The 24,463-nt window shown below is 49.9% G+C and overlaps 1 protein-coding gene across 2 annotated transcripts; it reads right to left on the reverse strand.

Moving 5' to 3' along the window:
* Positions 1-14,965: 14,965 nt before the first annotated feature.
* CCDC177 (coiled-coil domain containing 177) lies at positions 14,966-24,195 on the reverse strand. 2 transcript variants are annotated; one of them, XM_019733692.3, is made up of 2 exons: positions 23,804-24,195; positions 14,966-22,935 (listed from the first exon to the last, which is right to left on the reverse strand). In XM_019733692.3, the coding sequence occupies exon 2, from the start codon at positions 22,905-22,907 to the stop codon at positions 20,808-20,810; it is 2,100 nt and encodes a 699-aa protein (XP_019589251.3). In that variant the 5' UTR covers positions 22,908-22,935; positions 23,804-24,195; the 3' UTR covers positions 14,966-20,807. The 2 variants fall into 2 exon arrangements, with proteins under 2 accessions (XP_019589251.3, XP_019589252.3); XM_019733693.3 differs by lacking the exon at positions 23,804-24,195 and adding an exon at positions 23,072-23,453.
* Positions 24,196-24,463: the final 268 nt, after the last annotated feature.

Below are 24,463 nucleotides of genomic sequence, written 5' to 3' on the forward strand. Positions count from 1 at the left end.
GAATTCTGAGTTGAAATAATAGCTGTAGGAACCAGGACCCTAGGGCCTAGAACTAGGGACTCTGCCACCGAGATGTTGGTATGTAAAATAATGGTGTGCCTTATATTCAGTGATGTCCTAAGTTGGATGATATATACTATGTGCCAAGCTTTGCTCTGGTGCTGGGAAACCCTAGTTTGTGCAGGTTGACTGTGGAGAAAGTCCTTTACATGCCATTCAGGAACCTATATGACAACCACTTTTCCATTATCAACTGAGGCTTCCAAGGTTGCCCTGGAGTTGCAGTCTTCAGCCACCCATAATGATTTTCATTGTGCCTGGAAGTGGCCCAGAGCACTTCTGTTCTCATTTAATTGGCTGAAACTCAGTCACGTGGCCAGATTCCCCTGCAGGGGAGTCTGGGAAATGTAGTCTGACGGAGTGCCCAGGAAAAAACCCGGTAACTATCCATGCTGATCAGCTGCCAGCTGTTTGCACCACACACTGTAAGCAACACTGTGGAGGTAGGGGGGAGTCCCAGCAGCCCAGAGTCTCCCCTGCAAAAGAAAACCACCAACCTGCGCGTCCTGCCACTGTCTCTCTGGGGATGTTGTCCTGAATATCAAAACATATCATCAAGTAGGAAGATGTTCGTGTTAGCCAACATCCCCGTGGCAGGGTCCCCAGTTCTAGGCCCTAGAGTCCTGGTTCAGAGCATTAGCCCCATGGGAAACGAGGTTTTACTAGTTAATGGAACCTGTGGTGCGTATCCTAAACCTTGAGTCTCTGCTTGAGATATTTTTGGGAAGAAGAGATTTTTTAGAATTGCTTATAAAATCCCATCACTGAGCACTGCTGATTCCGCCATTCCACCTGCTCAGGCGGCTAGAGGGGACTGGTTTGTTTGCTCAGTACAGTATGTGCTAGACTGGGAATGCAGGACTCCAGCCTCCAGGACACAGACCAGAGCAAGGTGCATAGGCAATTGGACGGCTCGTGGAAGAGTTCAGGTGTTACCAATTATAAGCTACTATGTGACTTGGGCAAACCACTTAACATTTCCAGCTATTGGATTCCTCATTGTAAGTGTGCATTCCTCAAAGGTAAATGTAGCCGTAATACCTGCCCTTACTAACTCACAGGTTGTTGAGAGGATCCAGACAGCTGAAGTTAGGGGAGAACCTTGTGAATGGTAAAGCTTTTTACGAACACTATATTGTGTTGACAATGAGAGCACAGCGATCGCATGAACCCTCCTTGAGTGAATCATGATGGTCTTGCTCAGACTCACAACATCTGGTTTGATATTTCTAAGCCACTTGTTTAAAAGCTTTTCCCTCTCCTTTCCAGGCACACACGCACACATACACACACTCACACTCACATATTGGAGCTTGTTCTGTTTGGTATTCAGAGTAAAGCCTGTAAGTCAGGGCTGAGGCCTATTAATGGGAGATTGTGGGGACAGAGTCCCAGAGAGCAGTTTCCAGGCTCTCGGCCTCACATGGAAAGGTGCTGGCTTGGGTAGTAGATGGCCATCAGTTGTGGTTAGTTGGCCGTCAGCTGTAACCAGTTAGCCAATTAGCCACTGATATAACTGCCGTGGCTGTGTTGGTTGGTCAGTCGGTCGGTTGGCAGGCAGAGAAGTGGACAGCAAGTTGCAGGTGGTGTGGATCCTGTCTCCCATGAGACTAGGGTAGTGGTATGACTCCCCCATCTATGGCTCCGTGGGTGTTCCTTTTTGGCCTAGCCATGTCCTGCGTTCTTATGTGAGGAGCAGGAGCTGAGACCCCGCAGGCTGCCTTGCATGACAAATGGTGCAGTGAGCAGGGTCCCCCACATGACAAAGATCTTCAGGAAAAGGAGAAAGCTGGGGCAGGAGGGTGGGAGTGATATGGCTGCCCTCTCACCCTGTGTAGCAACTGAATGCATTGTGTTGTTAGCAGCAGTCTGGCAGTGGCTGGCGGTGCCAGGAGGAGCCCCACCCACCCCCCCGTGCTGGGTGCTGTGGCACACAGCTCTGTCTTCCCTCCTCAGGCCAGCTTTGTGGGCTGGGTCCTTTCTGACTCTCTACCTCTCTTCACATGAACCACTTCTGTCATTCACTGAATCCTGGGACACATTCCCGAGTTCCAGGCCTTTTAGGCCGTCCCGTCTCCTCTTGTTCCTCTAACAGCTCCTAGAGTGAAGAGAGGTTGGGAACAAGATGCATTCTCCCCATTTTAGAACTATGCAAATTATGGCAGAGAGTGAAAAAGATTTCTTCAGCCAAAGAGGTGGCTGGGCAGTACCAGAAGAACGCACTTGGAAAGAGGGAGGGCTCCTCAAGACACTTCTGGTTGTGATGAGAGAACACACTGGCTTATGAGACTGGGAAGGACTCGGAAAGTATTAGCCACGGGAACCAGGACCCTAGGGCCTAGAACTGGGGACCCTGCCATGGGGATGTTGGCTCTCTCTCTGCTTATCTTTGCTTCTATTTGTGTGTTGACCTTGCTCTCTCCCACTGCAAATCTCTGGAGAGGAAATGGCTGCTGGCAGCCCCTGCTTAGAACCCCAGAGGAAACAGAGAGCTCCTTTCTTGAGGTTCCCTGTATTCATCCCAAGGAATGAATTGGTCCTGCAGCCCAGGTCAGATGCCCACCACTTGGTTGAATCACTGTCGTGGGTGGGGACAATGTCAGATCTATAATTGCCCAGGCAATCCACCAGTACGAAGCGGGTGGGAAGAACATGTGCAGAGGATGGATGCGGAGGACTGTGTGTGTGTGTGTGTGTGTGTGTGTGTGTGTGTGCTTGTGCGCTTGTGCAATCTGCTGGGACTGTTTGCATCACCGGCTGAGCAAGGTTGAGGAGCAGCGGCAGGACCACATCCACCCTGGGCCCCAGCAGCTTCCTGAAGGCTGGGTCAGCAACAGTTGTCATGGCAACAGCCTGATGGGAGGTGCTTAAGGAAAAGAGTGAGGCTGGAATGTTTTGACTGATATTTGCCTGTAGATGAGTCCTCTCTCGATAAGAGCCAAAGAAAGACAAAGCCCAGTTATTTGGGTCTGTCTCACTCTGAGTAGAAGGGTGTGGGGTTGAGTTCAGGTTTCCATCCCTGAGGGTGCAGGGCAGGGCTGGCACTAGCTCTGCCATCACAGGGGAGTTGAGCAGAGACAAAGCCTTGGGGGCTTCACAGGATAACTAATACTGAGAAAACTTGCAGAAACTCCACCAGTGCTCCCGATGCCACAGGAAAGATACACTATCCTTTTCTCTCATCTGCCTTGTGAGGAAAAATGCAGCGAAGGGTCCTCCAGAGTAATCTGGGCTCTTAGTGCAGACTGTGGAGGTGGAACTCAGGAGAGGCCACCAGGTCCCTGCTTCCCTTATATCTCTCTTCTACGCACCCTGTGGTCCAGGGCACCCGACACCCTTCCTCAGAAATCCCTCAGCTCCGTGCAGGGGTCCTTATCTTTCCTTCTATAGCTGAACAGATCTTCCTATATTCAGTGAGGTGACACCCCTCACCCCAGATCCACCCTCAGAATTCGAAAACAGAATAAGAAAAAACAAAACACCCTTTCACTATTGAATGTTGTGCTAATTATTTCTTTTGAAACTGTCTCTCCCCACCCTCCTCCACCCCAAAAAAGGTTGGCAATATTAGCACAGATCCTGGCACTCCTAATGCCTGTGGAACTGATTCACTGTAGCACAAGTGAGAAGGTCCATTTGAAGAGGTGACCTTCAAAGAGGGATTCACAGCAAAGTGACAGTGGAAAGGAACATCCTTCTGGGGTGTGGGGGGGAAGGGTGTCAGCATGTGGAATGGGTAGAATTTGAAAATGCATCCACTCTTCTAAGATAAATTAAAATCATCATCATTATCATCATCATCCAGCATTTTGGTCATTCAAACTACAGATAGTAGTAAAGCTTGCTTGAATCTTTGTGGGTGGACTATGGGTTTAAAAATGTTAAGAATCAGGGCCTAAGATTGTTTGCTGTAAATTCCTTGGTTTGGAGGGGATGGAGTCTCCCCTGAAGGTAGAGTTAGTCCTTGGGACAGTGACCACAGCTCAGCCAATCACAGAAGGGACTGCTGCTCCCCGGGGCTGGAAGCCTGGGGCAGGGTGGTGTGGTTCTTGCAAATTTAGCTCATGGTTAAGTCTTATGAAAAAAGCCGATGTCCAATGTGTGAACACCACCAGGTAAAGTGCGATATAACTTGCTGTACATTTTCTTGGCAGAATGGTTCATGGAGGACAGAAAAAGGAGAAGCTCAGGACTGACAGGAGAGTGACTGTTCCTATACAAATGAGGATTCAGGATTCCCAAGACACCCAGAGAGAAAGAGACTGGATGAGAGAGGTATGGGAGGCCATCACCATGCCATTGTGATGGAGTAACAGGTGATGTCCTGTGAGGTTGCCCAGTACCGTCTGGTTTCATTCCTTTTACAAGCAAACCTTCTGGTCTCTCACTGTGTCCCTTGTGTGGATTTATGCCGCACTACAAGGATGTGTGCTCTGTGCACGTGAAGGGGTGTGTTTCCATTGTGAAGAATGCACTGGCATCTGGACTGGGGGCCTGACTGACATGAACCTCTTTCCAGGGTGTATCCGTTTCTGACAGGGTTTTGGGGACCGCAGAATCAAGGACCGGGCTGGCAGTCATGGTAACTCCACCCAGGTATGGAGGGTGTGAGACGCCTGATTGGTGGAGGCTGTGAGTTCTCCTAAAACAAGCCTACTAACCACATACAACCATCTACCTGCAGTGGTGCACCTGTTTGAGGTTGTCTACCATTGCGTGTTGTTCCTCAGGGTGCTGTAGGAGTGTGTGTTGTTCCCAACAAGCATTCAGGCAGCTTGAGGCAGGGACTGTATTTCATACACTGTGTGCCCCTCCAGGGAGCCTGCTGCAGCCAGGATATGCTCACTGTCCATCTCCAGTCCAGCGAGGGCTTACTGAATCAGGCACTGGTGGCCCCAACAATGATAACCAGTATTATGAGGCCCCTTGCTATTGATAACATACTTTCACCTTCATTGCCTCAGCTTACCCCCAGGGCTGGTGCTTTTACAGTTTCCATTTTAAAGATGAAGAAACGGAGGTCAGAGAGTGCTGACTTCTAGAGAAGCTTGCAGTCCTAGCTCGCCTAGCCCTGCCCACCCTTCTCTCCCATCCCTAGGTAATAGGATGATGCCAGGAGTGATGAGTGCCTAGAGAAGGTGATGCTCTAGGCCTGTGTGGTGGAGAGGTGGGCCTCCTCGGGCTCTTCTCCATGCCTGAGACATCTCTCCCGGAGTGAGCGTGAGGTGAGGTATGTGGATTGGACCCGCTCTGCCTAGATCTTGGACAGATATTCTTGCTCACTCTTTCTTGGCATGTTTTTTCTGGGACTCACCTTTCCTTACTATGGGAGTGTTAAGTACTTTCAGATTCAGGAGAAAAGAAAAATAGACTCCTTAAGTGAGTCCTCAGCCTACATCAAGGGGTCCCTTACATGGGGCAGCCTGGTCCACCAGTGCAAACAGGCCTCAGTAATGGAGTTTGCATTTGTCTGCCCTCTGCTAGGATAGGGTTGGGAGGGTACAGAGTCTCTGGACAGGTACCATTATCCTGTCCTTACCCTGCTCAGGCCAGGCACTAGTGACCTGCTCCAAGATCCCATTGCCACAAAAGGTAGAACTGGGGCCGGAACTCAGCCCTTGGACTCGAGTCCCCAGCTCTTTCCTTCCACCTCTTCTAGTCTTGACACGATGCCAAGGCAAGATGGTGGGGGGTGTTTCTGCAGCCTTGGACATTCCGAGAGGAGCTTTGCACACTGATTCTGGGTTTTTATTTGGGTTCACATTTCCATGGATGAGCTCCACACTGAATTGTTACTCTCCTGCAGCTGCCCTGGGAGGCAGGGTGGCCTGTCACCCAAGGCAGCTCCTGTAATCTGACCACAGCTCTTCCCCCAGAACCTATTACCCAGCCTACGATGAAGTCTTTAGGTGCTTCTAAGACTGCTCGAAGGAGAAAATTGTTCTATATCTAACTTTCCTTCCCCCTTCTCTCCCTCATTCCCTATCCTGATTCCCTTTTATCCTTCCCTCCTTCTTTGCTCCCATCCATTCACTCAAGTCTGAGCAGATGCATCCCGATGGCATGCTATCTACATTTCCTGTAGGATAAGGAGCATCAGAAACCAAATACTTCCCCTGAGCCATGAGCCACACTGAATTATTCATAAACCAAATCCATTGCAAATTTCAGAGTGATTTTTCTTCAAGGTTGTGGTTGTGAGGCTATGGGTGAAAGGATTAATGAACACACCTAAAATTCATGAAGGTTGGAAATGCCATCAGAAATCAGACAGCCCAGGGGTCTCCATTTCATGAAGCCCTAGGTCAAGCGCAATGAAGAAAAATTCTCTGCGCAGAGATTCACATAGAGCCTTGTCCTTGGGTGGATGGACCGCTGGTTTCTCTGAACTCTTCAATCTGTGGATTGATGGATTAAGCACACCAGCAGATAGGTGGGCTTCACCCAACCTCTACACCTGTGTGGAATCTGTCTCCCCCTCAGCTGGACCATTCAGAAGGGGACCAGGGTACCATAGTTTTCTGACAGAGACACTGGCTGTAGATAGATGGTGAGCAACCCATCCCTGAAAATGTTCGAGTTGGTAACGAGGAGCAACCATCAGGTGTGCTGTGGAAGGGGCTGCTGTGGGTACGGCTGGACTAGGTGTCTCTGATCATCATTCAGAGCCATCCTGTGGATGAGTTTGGGGGGCACGATTATCCTTACATCTGAGCATCTTGAGATTCTAGAATTCAACTAGTAGAGTTCATTTGGTCTGAAAGCAAAATCTGAACTTTGATTCTCCTAGGTTCAAAAACAATTGGCTTTATCAGATGTTGCTTCTTCCATGCACCTGCCAACTGTTGCCAATCCCGTTCCTGCCTCCTAGTCTTCATTTCCTTCCTGCAGTGCCCCACTGTGGGCACCATTCTGCCGGTGACTCCTGGAGTCTCCCATCACCTTCTCCCATCACCTTCTCCCATAGTCTCCTCTTACCCACTAGGTGTCGTTACAGAGAGGAAGTGTAGCCTCATGGAGAGACCAGTGGGACTGGAGCTGGGCGGACTTAGATTAATGTCTTGGCTTCACCCTTACAGCTGTGTGACCTTGGAAAAATCACCTAATCTCTCTGAACTTCACTTTCCTCTTATGTAAAATGAAAATGATAACACTCCTTATTTACAGGGTTATGAGATTTAAATGAAATAATATAGGTAAAGTACTTAGTATAGTGCATAGTACATCCCTCCCCAAATCTATTGTACTCTCTTTTGCCTCTTGCCCTTGACTGTGGTACAAGCTATTCCATAGATCATCCTCTCCCTGCTGTGATAGAGACTTCTAATTGTCCACCAGTGTCCATCCTCCCCTCTTATTATTAGCTTGATATATGGCTACTTAGCCAAAGACTATCTTCCCTCACCTCCCTGGCAGCCAGGAGTGGCCATCTGACTAAGTTCTGGCTGGCGGGATGAAAGCAGAAGTAATATATACAACTGCTACAAGAGGAAATTGTTGGCCTGCCATCTCGTCTTTTTTCCTGGAATGTGGAAGTGGTGCTGGTGGGTTAGCTTTGATTACGCGAATGAGGAAAACATCCTAGAAACAGGTAAGAAGGCTGCTGGGCCATGGGCAACCTCATGCTCTGGGACAATCTACCCAGCCTGGACCACCCGTCTGCCTATGGACTATTAGGCAAGAGAGAAAGAAGCCTCTTGTCAGCCTTCTGCTTATCCATCAGCACTCGTCTTACACATTACTGTCCCTAGGAAGCTGTCTCTGACCCTCCCGGGACAAGCACTGCCTGTGGGCTTTCACCTATGTCCTCACCTATCAGAGGGTCCTGTCTGCAACCCTCACCAGACTGGCAATTCCTTAGGCAGGGACCACAATCTCACCTGCCTTCTTTTCTCAGGATCTGGAATACTGTAGACACTTAGTGAATGTTGAATAAATAAATGGTAGTAACACTCACTTGTAAACTGCCTTGGTTCTTGCCTAAAGAAATCTTAAGTATGTCCATCTGCTTAATCCCAAGCAAAAACTGAAGAACAATTCCCGTTCTTCTCTCTCTTCTTCCAGACACACCCAAGGCTTTCTTCTACATCGAGTCTGCCAGGCCAGGCCCCAAAAGAAGGGCTCCCCAAGGGGGCTTGTTGTCTATGGCCAAAGCACAGCCCAATGCCAGACCCCAGTCCACAGGAGTGTATCCGGTAAGACCCCTGTTGTCAGGGGAACTCCACCCTAACGTGAGACCTGGTAGTGTTTTGATTAGGTCTGTGAGGTATAGCAGGACATATCCTCACTAGGTTATTTTTGCCTTGAAAACCTGGTCAAACAGAGTTTCTTGGTTAAGGGGGTTGGGTGGGATGGAGAATCCATACATCAAATTTGATTCGAAAACGTATGCAAATTCCATTATAATTTGTTTTCAATTTATATACAGCCATGGAGGTCTGTTTATAAATCTGAGATGGGGCAGCCTGGTGGATTTCCCTGGTCACTGTATGGAGGGAACGCTGCACCATCGAATGGACCAAAGCCTTGGCAGCCGGCTCTGAAAGCTGGGGCTCTGGCCCCGGGCCAGCCTTTCCTTGAAGACACTTCCCAAGAGCATTGGCCTTGGCAGCAATCTAATTGATGCTGCTGCTTTTTATTAGTGCTTCCTTCTCTTTGCTAGAGCCCTCTTTGGGGTTCTTTGTGTAGACGGTGGCTCTCACTGAAGCCTGAAGGTTGAGAAGAACACAGTTTGCCAGGCTCCTGGACCATCAGCCTCAGCTTCAGGGACCTAATGCACAGCGTCCGCCACACTCCCAAACCGACCTCTGAACGTGCACAGTCGTGATGCCACAGCCCAGGAGGCTCAGAAACCCCAGCAGCTCTGCTAAGGGCTGGGATGCCCAGGGACGCTTAACCCAGCGTGTAAGCAGGTCTGTAGGGTTGCGTTTGCCTCAGAGCAGGAGGCTTCATCCTTTAGTCTAAAAAGAATAAGACTGAACCTTTGAGAAAAAGAACGCCATCGCCTCAGAACAGGGCATTCAGCCTCCTCATTTGTCTCAGGCACGTCCTCTACTGTGACAAGGAGATTACGGTGGTTTAACTGTCCCTGGTGCACAAACCATTTGTGGAGGGAGGTAAAGGGCTGAACTTCCTTGGACACAGACTCTGATGGGCCAGGCTCAGAGTTCCTCCCTAGAAGAGCATGGGGAGAAGTGGGGTCGGAGGGGAGGCCACCCTCAAATATGCCATCAAACAGGCCGTCTTCTGGGCCCACTAATCCCCTCTGCTTACTCCTCATGGGGTCACATTAGTTAATGTTGATGAAAAATCAGTGCTCCAAAGTTCATGTTCACCTTACATGTGTTCCGATGACAAAGCATGTGGAAATCATGACTCTTTGTGGTCTTAACCTTTAAAATACTCAGTACATGTCGGTTTTAAGTGGTTGCCATTTTATAGTACATTTTAATATAGATATGCAGAAGCATGCACCAAGGTCTTAAGACAAACAGCACTGGGGGAAGTCTAAAATTAGGACACTTTCATGCTTTGACTTAATTTTGTCTGAGAATTGGCACGAGAACTGCCTTTATTCAGTTTTGGGGGAGGGGATCACCTCAGGAGCTTAGTTGAGAATCAGTGTTGAGGACTGTGTAGAGTCTATGATTTGGGTTGAACATGGAGACCTCCAGCCAGGCTCTCCGCGTTCCTTCCAGCATTTTCTTTCTGAGAGTGAAATTAAGAGAAATAGTTCAGCTCATGGTTACCTCTGGTTCAACAGAGCTCAACTTTTAGAACCACCTCCTTTAGAAAGACTAACAATGAGATTAATAATAAAAGCTATTTATTGAGCACATATGAGGTGCCGGGCACCTCTGTGTGCTTTATTTCATTTCGTCCTCTCAACAACCTGTGAGATGGTACCATTACTGTCCCCACTTTACAGATGACGAAACTGAAACTCAGAGAATTTATATAATTCGTCCAAGGTGACCCAAAAGCCAGGTGAGTCTGACTCTACAGTTTTAGCCACTACAATTTTTGCAAGAGAGTTGAATTTCAATGAAATGGGCAGAAACCAGGTTCTCCCACTGTGGGAAAGGCTGTGTCCTACCAACCATGTCTGATGGTCCTAGAAAAGTGTTCCCCAACCCTTGTACTTATGTGTAGGGAAGATCTGAAGGGGAATTAGATCAAGAAAAACAAAATAGGGTGTCTGAATTTCTTTCTAGTGTTTAATATGAGTCTGGCTTTGCAACTGTAAAAGTCTTAATTACTCTCAAAGTTAAAAACTCCATAAATTTTATCTTCCTGATATTTGGCAGTAGCCTCTTCTACCAGGAACAAAGATTTGACAGGGCTGGCTTCATGGGGATGCAACTTATGTGGACACCACGGGCCCTGTACTTAGAAGGGTCCCAGGCTTCGTTTAATGCTCTGCTGTAGTTGTCTTGAAATTGTTAGTAATTTTTGAATGACAGGCCATCAATTTTCATTTTACACTGGGACTGCAAGTTATGTAGCTGGTCCTGTAATTTAGAAGATAAAAATAACGCGCTATGACATAAAGTAGCTGCAGCCATGAACTACCCCAGAGCCAATGCTGACATGCCTGTGGCACTCCCTTGTCTACTCACTTCTTTGTGTGGAGAGTAAGTGACCCGGGGAAACACCCCAAAGGAGACCTCCACTCCCCAACCTTGCAGCAAGAGCTGGTGTTGACGTCAGAGCGGGAGCTCAGCACTGAACCCATCAGAAGAGTAGAGGGGAACAGAGAGGGAGGGAGCCCTGGTCCTATTTGAACATCCCAGGAGAATGGGGATAGGTGGCTCCAGGATCCCTGAGTTTGGGTTTGCTTGATGCAGTGACTGGTGGCAAATGGTCTGATGTCCTTCTGACCCCAGGTTGCAGTTTATCGCCTTCAGCATCCCGTTTTTGAAACCAAACCATTGAACCACCAAACCATTGAAGAGAGCTCTGCTTAAATAGGTGGGGTGAAGGCTGGGGAAGGGTATGGTATGAGCAAGGCAGGGAAGGCACCTGGCTCCCCACTAAAGGCTGCCTGCAGGTCTGGAAGTCCTGCTTCTGGTTTAGCCACAGAAGCTAAACCAAAGGGCAGACTCAGGAAGGAGAATCGGTGATCTGGTTTGGCTCCTGTCTTCAGCTCTGTTTCCAGCTCACAGATATGTCCCTACCTTGCTCCTTTGGCTTCTTCACTTGTTTATCATTTTTCTTGATGACCCCACACACACTCCCGACAATAAGCTGTCTCCTAGGAAACGTCTTTGTGGATGCTGGGTCTCAAGCAGCCATCTCGGCTGTGGCCACCGTTCTGCCCCAAGGGTAATGTTGTCATTAAATAGTAGGGAGGGAAAGTAGATGTCTTGGTTCACAGGCTCTGGCCATGGTGAGATCAGCTGGAGCTGGGAGGGATGTGGGCGGTGGGGGGGAGGGGTGCAACATCTGTGCGATACACCATCTGGAAGACACTTGGAATTTATAAAGAAATTGTCCATCACAAAGCACCAGCAGCCCATTGAAAAACCCAGTCCTTTGCTGTATTTTCATTTCTCTCCTCTTGTTTAGGTACAAAAGCTCTTTCAAGAAGAAAGGAAGTCCCAGCTTCCCTAGACAATTTGGCTTTTGTGCTAAAGTCAAGGTTTAGGAATTATCATTGTTGGGCATCTGTAGACAGGTGCTCACTGCTTCCATATGCTTCCCCAGAATTTGGGCTGTGTTAACCCCAGGATTGCCTTGCAGCTAAGACAGAATGTTTGCATCCCCAGCTGCCCCGCTGTCTCTATGCTGTCTGCCCCCAGGGCCATTCTCTGGCTGGCTGTGAGCTGGCAGCTTGCTCATGGCCCTGCGTTGTCATGGAGAAGGTTTTAGAAACATATTGTTGGATCGTGGGCATATTTCTACCACCTGGAAACTAGTGGGTTTGTAGAAAAGCCACAATGGAGGGAGAGAAAGGGCTCTTGGAGGGTGGAGCTGGTGCCAGGGTAGCGGGCTGCTACAGGGAGACGGGAGCCTGCAGTGCTGTTTGCTGTTTGGTATTCTGGACAGGCAGGCAGCAGCGTGCTGATCAGCTTGCTTCCTGCAGGCCCCCTGGGAGCGCGCCTCAGACACAGGGCCACAGCCTCTGCAGGAAAGTTTGCAGATTCTAGGGAAATGAAGAGCCGTGCTGCCCAGTCTGTGAGGGGAGACCAAGGGAGCTCCCATTTAGATGCACTGACGTAAATGTGTGCTTCCTGCACGCAGAATAGCTACCCTTTGTCTGTGCACACTGTCAGCCTGCCCTTGACCTGTTTGTGCCAGCTCCTTAAGGGACATCTCTTTCCATATGAGACCTAAATGCCCCAGCCATCTGGGCATCTCTCCTTACCTCACCCCCAGGTCCTTCAAGGGCTTCAGACAGCCCATTGTCTGCTGCTTTGTAGGTCAAAAAACAGTTGAATATCAACAAATTTCATATCATTCAGCCTAACTGAATGGGCAATCTGGCATCTCACCTCAGGATTCGATGGTAAGAACATTAAAGAAAATCAGTAACAGATTTTCTGTTGCCCGACAATATAATCTAAATCATTCTAAATCACTCTGTGTTCATTTCAAATCTTCACCTTCTGTGATGTACCTGCTACCAATAGCCCTTTAAGTTACAAAACAGACTGTCTTTCCTTGAGCTTTGTGTACTTTTTCTGCTACTTGATGTAGGAACTAAATCCACTCTAGTGCCCACAGAGAGAAGAGATATCTCAAAAGTACCTTCTAATGGATTCCAAGGATTTTTTAAGTGGTTTTAATCACAAGCACAAGAAGTTGTATGTTTTTGTTACTTGTATATTCTTTTTGCTAGAAGTTTTGGTGACTTTTGGAAGGCCCCTTAGAGTTGGCTTGCCGACCTGTATCTATGTGGATCTGATACCTATAGACTGAACACATTTTGAGTTGGGACCTAAATAGTAACTATCAGTTTCTAGGCACCTGCTCTCTCCTTTCTCCTCCCTGGATCTTGCTTCAGCTGCCTTAGATGCTGCAGTCAGGGCCTTTCTTACCTCTGAGGCATTGACTTACTTAGCCTGCTCACACGTACTCACAAGATCTATACCCTGCCTGAATTTTCCTGTCTATGGCTTCGTTCTAGTATTCCCCAGCCTCTTTCCTTTTATTGTCTTCCTTTATTTCTGTGTGCTCACTGCATTTTCTCCTTTCTTAAACAGGATGCTTTTACTTATTTTAATAACCCTTCATAAATCAACCCTTTCCCTTCCCAGGGAAGTTCACTTCCCTCCCTCCCTGTCATTTGCTTTCACTTCTTTTAGTGGCTGCAGAAGTGGGAGCCCGGGCCGAATTCTCAACCTACCTATGGCAATGCAGGCAGACTATGAAACATAAGGCCAGAACTTTTGGCTGGGCCAAACATACTAGTTATAAGCATTTGCTATACAGCCGACTAACTTGACTCTAAGCCCAGTTCTGCCCAACACTAGCTGTGTGACCTTGGGCAAGTCATTTAAACTTAATGCCTCAAATTTCTCATCTGCTCCAATGTTCATTGCAGCTTTGTTTACGTTGGCCAAGACATGGAAACAACCAAAATGTCCTTCAATAGGTGAATGGATAAAGAAGTTGTGGTATATATACACAATGGAATACTATTCAGCGGTAAGAAAAGATGATATAGGAACATTTGTGACAACATGGATGGATCTTGAGAGTGTAATGCTGAGCGAAATAAGTCAGACAGAGACAGCAGAGAACCATGTGATTTCACTGATATGTGGTATATAAACCAAAAACAACAAAAGAACAAGACAAACAAATGAGAAACAGAAACTCATAGACACAGACAATAGTTTAGTGGTTACCAGAGGGTAATGGGGGTGGGGGGTGGGAGATAAGGGTGAGGGGGATCAAATAAATGGTGATGGAAGGAGAACTGACTCTGGGTGGTGAACACACAATGGGATTTATAGATGATGTAATACAGAATTATACACCTGAAATCTATGTAATTTTACTAACAATTGTCACCCCAATAAATTAAAAACATAAATTAAAAAAAAAAGATCATAAAAAAAAACTTCTCATCTGTAAAATGGGAATAGTGGGACTAGAGATCTTGTGATGAGTCAGTGCTTAAGACAGTCAGCTGCATAGTGTAAGTGCTTAGTATGCATCAGTTATCATTACCCTTGCAATCCCAGCATTAGCAAATTGTTCCCTTTGACTACGTGTTTTGCTCACCCTGCGACTTCTCTTCAAATAAGCAGATGTTCCTGGAAGGCAGAGTCTGCCTACTCTGCTCTTTTGCTGAGGGCTCAGGAGGCCTCTAAGGTCCACTGGAGCCTCCCCGTAGGGGATCCAAGGGCACTAGAAAGGTGACAAAGCAGGAGAGCTTCTGGCAGCTTGCCCCACTTTTTGTCTTCACTTCCCAATGCAAAGTGAGAACTAGCATGGGCCAGTCTGCCTGCACAGCACCTCTGTACATTGATATATGTCCAGAGTGGGGAATGGACTTCTCTAAAGCCATTCCTGCAGCTAACCTCCATGCCGCTGTCTGCATGGCTGGGGGTGGGGGTGGCAGGAAAGGAGGCCGGGGCTTTTTCTGAGCCTTCTCAGAAAAAGCACTCCTCCAGGTTGGGCTTGTGCGAGACCCTCTTTCTCATTCCCATGTGGCCACAGCAGAGAGGGCTGCACGTCCCAGACTTCCTGCCCCGTGCCACATCCTGTGGTATCAGACCCCCTAGAACAGTGTTTCTCCTACAACCTTTCCTACTTGTTTCTGTTAAAGATGCTTTCAAAGAATTTGGGTCTCGCTGGACAGAAACCCACCCTTTTCCCCAAGAAAGACACACATTTTAAAACATCCTGTCAGTATAAACATCCTTTAGGAAGTCTTAAAATAAAATTTCAAAAATTATCATCAGATATCAATTTTATTGCCAAACATTTGGTAACTAAGGTACTCCCTTCCTCTTCCCCCAGCCACAGACTACTGCACATTCCTGGAGGCCCATTATTCCAGAGCCCCTTCTTTTGGAATGACTGGGGAATTGTCGCACAGCAAGGGATAGACATGCGCAAAGGGCTGCCATCCAAGCCTGGCATCCACCAGGACCACCTGGCTGAAGTTCAACCTACCCCATTCCTTCCTTTACCGCCCTCCCAAGTTCAGAATAACGGTATCCACAAATTGAGTTCTATCTGCCAGGGATGGTGCTGCTTACCAAACATTACTCATTTAAAAACTCCCTACCAACTAGGATTTATTGTCCCCATTTGACAGATGACAAGAGGAGCATGTGGAACAGTAGGTAATAGTTTGAATAAGTCAAGACACTTGTTCTTTTGCCCAACGCTTTGCCTTGAAGGCATGGTAACCACATGGACTGGATTTTCAAAACTTTGTAGATATCAGTCATTCTGTCACACTGAGATATTCTGAATGTCAACTTTTGGCATCCAAATTCTAGTGCCCAGTCAGTCTCTCACACTGAGGAGAAGGAAGAAGTGTAGTGGCCGCATGAAAAGCCTTTGTCACCCACGTGGCTCAATGATGCATTTGGGAAATATGGACACCATGCTTACGGGTTAGAGCCTGAAGCAGTCTTGGAGCTGGGGGTAGGTGGAATCAATGGACGCCCACAAAAGGGGCAGCTCCATTTTCCCAGAGCTTACCATTCCCTGGAGGAAAAAGATGGCTACAAGTTCTCTGCCTCTGCAAGAACGCTGATGCTGGGACTGTGTGTGTGCATGTGTGTGTACATGCACGTACATGTGTGTACATGCGTGTACATGTGTGTACATGTGCGTGCACACTCAAAAACACAGGAGTAGATATAGATCATCTTTCTGACAGTCCTGTGAATTGTGCAAGTGTCTGACACAAAAACATGCCATCAATACTAAACTAGTGGAGAGGAAGAAAGGCAGGAATAGTTCAAAATGGAAGCTAATTTAAAAATCGCGTTGGACTAGGTTTTTGTGCTTATGTGAGACATGACGATATTTGATGAATCAGGAAGCAGCAACATTGCAAACAATGATTACCAGTGTTCCTCAGAATGAAATCACCCTGCCCTTCTATATCTTAATGTCTGCTACTAACTCCACCCTCTGTCCCAATGCTGACCTCTGGGAAGCCAGAGCAGCACCAGGGACAGGATGAAGGCCTGGGACACGTGGGGGATGCATGGGCTGGGAGGAGGCGCATGTGGAGAGTGCATCAGAGCTTCATGGGACAGAGCACACGTGTGAGCAGACAAGATGCTCTTCTGTAAAGTCATGTAACCAAAGCGTGTGATCATGTGTAATACTGCAGGTGCTGCATGAGACTCCCAAAACACTCCTTATGTGTCACATATAAGGCCTAAACTAAACATTTCTACAACTGAGAGTTGTCTGCTGGGCTCCTGGAAGCCCCTATCCAGGCACACTGTGTCAAGAAATGCCAGGTTTCCTTATGTTCCACTGTCAAATGTTTCTGTGGGACATGCAGGGTGGAGATGCAGTTACATGGTGGAGAAAAGGCCAGTCTACACAGCAACCTATGGGTTACCTCAATTACCAGGAAGTTTTAAGCAGTGGGATGTTCTGGATCACTAAACGTTCTCATTGATTTAGTATTGATCAGAAATCTCTTTTTTTGTGAGGACTTTAAAACAAATGCTTCTGAAATGTTGAGTTTCTTGTCTCAGCAAGAACAGTTGAATGATGGACCCGGTCCCATTTTGGTGATCTGGGACTCTGCATGGCCTGCGGCTCAGTTCTCTAGGACCATGATCATTATTTATGCTGCCTCTGCTAAAGGCAACACAGATCAATGCCCTTGAAGGTAATTAATTTCTCTCTTTTTACTGTAATTTAAAAGTGATTAACTACACGACCTTATGAATTTGACCTGATTAATCAAGGCTCCTCTGAGGGAAGGAGAACAACAGTGACTAGATGATGGTTGGCTGGTGGATGGCGTGTCCCCAGGAAACTGAGAAGGCTTGAAATTAGTGCTTGAAGGGCCATCAGGTCTTCCTGTGGATGGATAGCAGGGTGGGGAGGTAGTTAAACTCAATGGGGAAATACAGGTGCCTGCTCATGACATAAATGGAGCATAAATGGTCCCTAGGGTCAGTAATCAGAGAAACTGTCTCTCCAGCACCAAGAGCAGCACCTGGCACATAGCAGGTGCTCATTACAAATTTATTGAATGAATGGAGGCCTGCCCAATCTATTTTACACAGATTTCCCCTGGTCACCACTCATTTGTCCATCAGCCATCCATTGACTAACCCTCTCCCCACCCAGTGTTTATGTGCTTACCCTTTGTGAGGTGTTAAACCATGGGCTACAGGGGAATGGATGTTAAACAAGATACAGGGCCTTATGTAGAGTCAGTCACCCTCGGTTTCAATGGCCTTTTTAAAGGAGGGGGAATGATAAGTGATGGGCATTACAGAACAGCCTGAACACAAGCTACATTCTCATATGCCTTTCAACCCACAGACTCTTCACCTTTGGCAAATCCTGCTTACTACTCCCATTGAAGACTCACAGTCCATGTGCTTCCAAAAGGAAACTTCCATCTTCCTGTCCAGATGTGGTGTAAGCATTGGTCATTGCCTGAGCAGGACACTGGGCTAGCTTCACCAGTGAAATGGCTTTGACCTGCTTGTCTCCTTGGTAATGAACCAAACTAAAGCTTCTTCCAACCTTTTTCATTCCTCCTCATCACACTTCATGTTCTCTCTTTCCTGAGCAAGGAATGTTCCAGGAGGGTAAATGTGAAGGTCTGGGGCCACTTCAAGGCTGCAGTTTCGTCGGATAGTAAGAACTTTCAGCATGGTGCTCTGAGGAAAATTCTGGGCACTTATTAGAATGTTCGCATCATAAGCAATTCTTCACAATCATCCCTGCCTCCAACGTTCTCTTGCCACATTTCAGAATAAGAAACGCTTATCCTCTCTGGCATCATTTCAAAGAGAATACGTACTATAAATAAAGGGCCCAACAAAGGATCTTGGAAATTGCTCCTCCTTAAAAAGCAACATGACCACTTATCCTAGGATATAGAGATGGGTCTGTTTTATAGGGGATGGTCTGAAATTTGGAAGAACCATTCTTTCTATTACTAGGTTTGGCTTCTGTGTTTGCTTTAATTCTACTTAGCTATATAGTTGTTGTTTTTTATCCAAAAGTTTTTTCCTTTACACAGTGCTTTTCTCTGAGTGCATTATTTGGTGACATTCAAGCCTGGGCATTTGCATCACATGTGATGTAAATATGCAGATCACTGTGATCTGCAACATGCTTTTGGAGACCATTCCTTTCTGCAGTAGGCCATGACAGTACATTACGCTCTCTGGGTACAGTACAGACACATGATCCGCCCTGTTTACAGCAACTGCACCGGCATTTCCAAAGTCATAGTACTGAGAGCACCACTTAGATTCTGACTCATTCCTCACAGTGCTTGTGTGAGAGGGAGGGCAAAGGTCACCATCCCTTTGACCATGAAACCAAGGCACAAAGAGCTAATCTACCTGAAGTCACTCAGTAAGTCAGAAAACAAACTGAATAAAGGGCCAGGTAAGATCCCCTATGTATCTTTCAGTGCCTTATCCAAAAACCCCAGATTGTGTCCTTCTCATGTGAATGTACCTACTTTGGAAGTAAGTAGTTTTAGGTCACATTTTCTATTAAGGTTTCAAAAGCCCTCTAGCAAATCAAGAACCACAAGGTAAGAACCAAGTATGACATTAACATTTTAGTTAAATGCCCCTGACTCACAATGCCAATTATTACAGCTCATAGACAACTTGGTTACTGACAAGAAAATTTGAGGAAACAATTCACCCACTCAAGAAATAAACCCTGGCACAGTTCCTAGTTTCACAACACCCAAGCACTGCTTCCTTCTACACAATACTCCTATACCTGTTGGCACGTGATAAGGGGGGTACTGACAGACTGTGTGCATGTGTGTAACATCAGACACTTTAGAAATAATTCTGTCCAGCAGAATATACATGAACTATGTATAATATGTAGTAGTTCTCGACGCTGATTTTTTTGGTAACTTTCATTTCCTGATCTTGATTTAATGTAAGAAGTAATGTTTTACTTCCCACCTTCCCTGGTGAAGGCAGAGTCAGTGGGTGGACACAGCTGGGGGCTGACTTTGGCTTCATGGAAGAGAAATACTCTAGGGGTTAAACTTTCCAGATGACAACAGAACAGGACTTTTTGGACCAGGGAGTGGCCTGGTCTTGCAAATATTAGTATTTCCCCCCAGAGGCAAAATGACCATCTGGCTGTGAGCACTGTTCCTTCCAATGCTAGGAATCCATATTCCCAGAAACAAACTAGGCCAATAGCAGCCCTCCTGCCTCCCAACTCCAGGTCAAGAAAGGCACAAAGAAGACCAACACATAATACTGAGGTGGTGCTTTGGATCCGGGAGACCTTGAGGTACCAGGAGAAGAGTACCAACAGCCCCATCTGGCCAATGGGAAAGGTGAGGCACAGAGAGACTGATTAAATACTTTCAGTCCTAGGTGAGAGGGCATTGAAGGGAGAGATTATCTTTTTCCTCACATTGGGGAGAGGCGGAAGAACAGATACACTGCCAACAATAGTGAGCACAACTCTCAACAGCAAAGAGGCAATTCCAGCTCTTCAGCCACCACAGTCAACTGTCCTCAGAGCCACTGTGACGATTCCTTCACAGAGGAAATCCAAACTCCCTAGGGCCCACCCTTGGGACTGCATCCAGGGCTGAAGATTTAGGCAGGATTGGCCTGGGCAGGCACATAAGGTAGCTCTGCTTCTTAAGGCATGGCTGCTGTCCGTGAAGAGTGGGCTCCACAGTGGGAGGTGGGCATCATACACTGCCTCCTCCTGAAACTACCCTGCAAGAATGCTTAATCCGGTGGAAAGCTGCTGCCTAAGGAACCCACCTCCCTCAGAGGCTGGGGGATTCCACTGAAGCTAAACAGCATCACCAAACCAACTAATTTCTTGTGTCACTTGGAAGAATAGGAGAGAGAGAAAAAAAAAAAAAGACACAAATTAATCATTATTTGCAGATGATTGTCTAACTAGAAAACCTAAGGGAATCAATGAAAAAACTATCAGGACTAAGACCAGAATTTGCTCAAGTGGCAGATTAAAGTCAAGCATACAAAAATCAAAAGCTTTTTGGGTCACTTGGGTGTGGCCTAACACCTTGGAAGACCTGTGCTTTGTTGTGAAGCCTAGCGCTTTGTGCAACTTGCCGTATTTTAAAAGATGGAGGTGAGCTAGGAAAATGCCTCCTCAGCTGCAGTAATCGCAGTCCTCTCACATACCAATATATGAAAGGTGCCTAGGGTGATTGCTGCAGAAGGGGACACAATTACCCCTGCATTCTCTCCCGTGGGGGCTCTCTCCCCAGGCCCGACCCAGCCCCTTTCTCACGGCTTTCTATTCCAACCCAAAAGACACACAGGGCAGCTTGGGAAGGGCCGGTGCGGGAGCGACCAAGGGTGGATGTGGTCAAAGATTGTGCTGTCATTTCTATAGGAAGTCAGTTTTTTAGAACAAAGGCAGCGGACTGACAGGTCTTGCATGTCGGTCCTCCCATTGCCTCATTGTTCATGGTGTAGAGGTCGGATTGGAGAGGTCACTGTGCTGTGCCCCCACCGGGGACTCCCACAGTCTGGTCAAACTGGCCACGGGAGGCCCCACGGGGCTGAGCATGGCAGTCTAGCCAGCCCAGGGCGCCGTCATTTGCGGTCCAGGCTGGCATGCAGCTGGGCCTCCCGTACCATGCGGTCGAAGGAGCGCGTGTTGGTTTCCTCGCGCACTTTCTCGCGCACGTGGAAGGAGGCCCGGGCTGTGGAGCGAGCGCTTTCCAGTGCCGTTCGCCGCTCACGCGATAGCTGCTCGCTGCGCTCCAGCTTGCGCCCGATAGCTTGGAGTAGCTCCCGCCGGCGACAGTCTTCGTCCCTCTCCACCTTCTCCTTGTTGGCGCGCTGGGCCCGCTCCTTTTCCGACCGGCTCTGACCCACGCGCCGCGCCTTCTGTTGCACAGCCTCCTCGGCCGCCTGCGTCGCGTGCTGCAGCCGCCGCTGCCCTGCCCGGGCCAGTGCCTCCAGGTGCGCCTGATGCTCGCGATCTTTGCGCTCGGCCGTCTCCTTGGCCCTCCGGCCCTGCAGCTCCTCCCTCCGGGCCCGCTCCCGCAGCTCTCGGGTGCGCTGCTCCACCAACTGTTCGTAGTTCTCCTGCGCGCGGCCCAAGCTGGCCTCCAGGGAGCTCCGCAGGCCCTCGCGCTCCTCGTGCTCCTGCCGGGCCCGGCCTTGCAGGAACACCTGGTGACGCGCCTGCTCCGCCCGGCTCAGCTCCCGCTTTTCCCGCTGCAGCTGGCCCTCCTGCCGTTGCTTGGTGCGGGCTGCGCGCTGGGCGCGCTCCTTGCGGACCTGCTCGGCCCGCTCGCGCCCTTCCTTCAGGCCCTCCTCCCGTTGCTTCAGGTTCTGCTCCTGCTGCAGCTTGCGCAGCCGGTCCTCCCGAGCGGAGCGTTCCGCTCGCTCCCGCCGGAGTAGGCCCTGGCGATCGGCCAGCTCCCGCCTCCGTTCCTCGCTGAGCTCGCACTGCCGCTGCCGCCGCCGCGCCGCCTCCCGCTCCTCGCGGCCCCGGCGGCCGCGCCGCTCCTCCACCTGCGCAGCCCAGGCCCGGCGGCCTTGCTCCAGGGCTCGCCGCTTCTCGCGTTCGTCGCGCTCGCGTCGCTGCTCAGCGCAAAGGCGCTGCTGCTCCCACTGGCCGTGGGCCGCTGCGCGCTGCTCCAGCAACAGGCGCTCTTCCTGGTGCCGCGCCAGCATCAGCGCCGCGATCTTCCGGTCGCGCTCGGGTACTCCTCTCAGGCCCCGCTCAGCGCGCACTTGGCGCACGATGCGCTCCACGTGCTGGGCCGTCTGCGGCGAGTGGCTCAAGTCGCCGAGGCTGAAGCTGCGGGCGGTGAGCGGCACCAGGGCCAGGGCGGACGGGCGGCCCAGAGGGTTGGGGGCGGAGGACAAAGACCCCGCGGGGCAGCTGTTCCTGGCCGAGACCCTCTGCGGCCAACGCAGCTCCCGCAGGCTCTCCCCACTGTAGGACGACGACGACGCGCCCGACTCGGAGCTGAGGGCGCCCTCACGTCGGCGGGACAAGGAATCTAGTGAGTGGCTCTTCCTGCCCGCCCGAGAACCCGCGGGCAGAGGTTGGGTCCGGGCCGGGGACGGACTGGAGGAGGCCTTGCGGGCCGCACGCGGCGCGGGCGAGGCCGGGAGGCTGGCGCTGCTGCAGCTGCTGCTGCTGCCGGCGCTGGGGGCCGAGGCCGCGGCAGGCGCGGGGCCCAACGGCGTGAAGAGGCGCCGCTTCTCCTCGCGCACGATGCGCTCGCGCTCGGCCCGGCACTGCTGGAGCTTAGCACGCCGCTCCGCCTCGTACGCCTCATACAGGCCGGTGGCCACTCGCATGGAGCGGCCTGGGGCCTCACGCACCAGGTCCGCCAGGGCCCGTGGCAGCAGCTCTACTGGTTTGACCGCGCAGCGGGCGCAGGCCTCGAGCGAGCGGGGGCTGGTCAGCACGTATCGGCTGCCCTCGGCCTCCGGACAGTCGAAGTTGAAGAGGTCGAGGTGCAGGAGCGGGGACTGCTCCCGCCGCCCGCCTTCTGCGGCGCACGGGACTTCAGCCTTGCAGGGCACCGACGCGGAGGCCGAGGCCGAAGAGGCTGCGGGCTGCTGGGCGCCCTGGGCGTCAGGGGGCACGGATGCGGCTGCTCCATTTCCTCCTCCTGAGCCTCCGGGCTCGGCTCCTGCCTTCTCCTCTTCAGGAATGGGGTCCACCATGACTGAGCCCTGTCCTTTTGTGGAGTCTCTGCGGAAGACAAGAGAGGGACATCATGGGATACATTTGAGAACAGTTCCCCCCACCCCCTTCATATCCACCCCATCCATCTTAATCCGCTTTGGGATTAGGCTCAGAGGCCCAGGTGGAACGTAAATCATAATACCGATGCCCAGGAAACCCAGGCGGGTGCCGGTCCTGGTGCACGGAGAGCAGTCTCCATCTCCCTGAGCCCCGGAGTACGGGGCAGAGGCCTTGGTCAAGCTCCCCAGGGCGTCTGGCCCTCTGGATGCATCTCCGTACTGCTGCAAGTTAAGATGAAAAGATCGAGGTGCAGGGCAGTAGCCGGCCAGAGAGGCGCTGGAGGATTCCCGGGAGGATTAGGGTATTTGTTTGTAGCTTAGGCGGGCAACAGGGGATGCGGCTTTGCAGGAACAAAAAGGGAAGAGGCCTATTCATCAAAAGGGCATTGCTACGAGGTCCCCATTTGCCTAGGGAAGAAGTTATGGCTGATTGCTCTCTGCCAGAGACCCAAGCACGGGGTGATGGAAGGACTGAGAGAAATGCCTCAATCCCAAAAGGCCTCTCCGGGAGGGGTGATGGATCTTGCTCCTGCCTTTTGTGTATGGCTTGCTAGGCGCTGTGCCCACCTCATCCCACCCCCACACCTGCCCCGTTTTTGCCCGGGATGGAGAAATTGCCTGGGTCCTCCTTCCAGATGCACCAGCTCCCCTCCAAATCTGATGCGCTAAAGGCACCATCCACCCCAGTTTAGGCTCGGACACCTGCCCCCAGATGCCCTCCGAGTCCCTCAGCCGTATCCCAGCGAGGTGGACTCCTGGGATAGCCTGGCCTCGCGAGTGCTGGCCGCTCCGGGTCCCCGGGCGGCTTCACTTACCGCACGTCCGGGGCTCGGGCCCCGCGCCGAGGGCTTTTGTTCGCAGCTCGCGGCTTTACTCTGCGCCTCTTCAGTCCCCGCGCCGGCGGGGTCGGGTTACTGCCGACTGCATCCGCGATTGGAGCCCCAGCTGCCACCTCAGCCACCGCCAGCGTCTCTCCATGGGGTCCGCACACACCCCAGACGCTACCTACACACGGGAGGGGGAGGGCGACAACGTTTCCCTAAAATAACGCAGCTCTGCTCCCTTCCCTCTCACTGATTCTTAAAAAAGGAAGCCGGGTTCCATCAGTGCTGCATCCATCGCTGCCTCTCCAACCGTGAAGGTACCGCTAGTCTTTCTACACCCCCGGCGCCTCCTGGTGGACACTCAAGGGTGTTGGTTGGTTTGCTTAGAGGATGAAAGAGAAATTCATAATTTATAAATGTATAATTATATATGTACATATATACATACATATATATGTTATATATATAACAATTTCTTAACTGGGTAGAATGAAGGAATAGCTTGGTTTGTTTGCTTCTCAAGGGGACCGTGAGAAGTAAACAAATTTGATAGTGAATAATTACGTTGAAATAATGGCTTCTGATCCAAACTATGATGTTTTTTTTTTTTCTAAGGAAAACTAAGAACATTCAAATAGGTTTGAGACAGGC

The sequence above is a fragment of the Rhinolophus sinicus genome, chromosome 3, assembly GCF_057876585.1.
Source record: "Rhinolophus sinicus isolate RSI-liver-muscle chromosome 3, RSI-T2T, whole genome shotgun sequence".
NCBI lineage: Eukaryota > Metazoa > Chordata > Mammalia > Chiroptera > Rhinolophidae > Rhinolophus > Rhinolophus sinicus.

Bases quoted from the DNA above. Each gene is read 5' to 3' on its own strand.
- CCDC177 (XM_019733692.3), bottom strand. From the start codon at position 22,907: ATGGTGGACCCCATTCCTGAAGAGGAGAAGGCAGGAGCCGAGCCCGGA.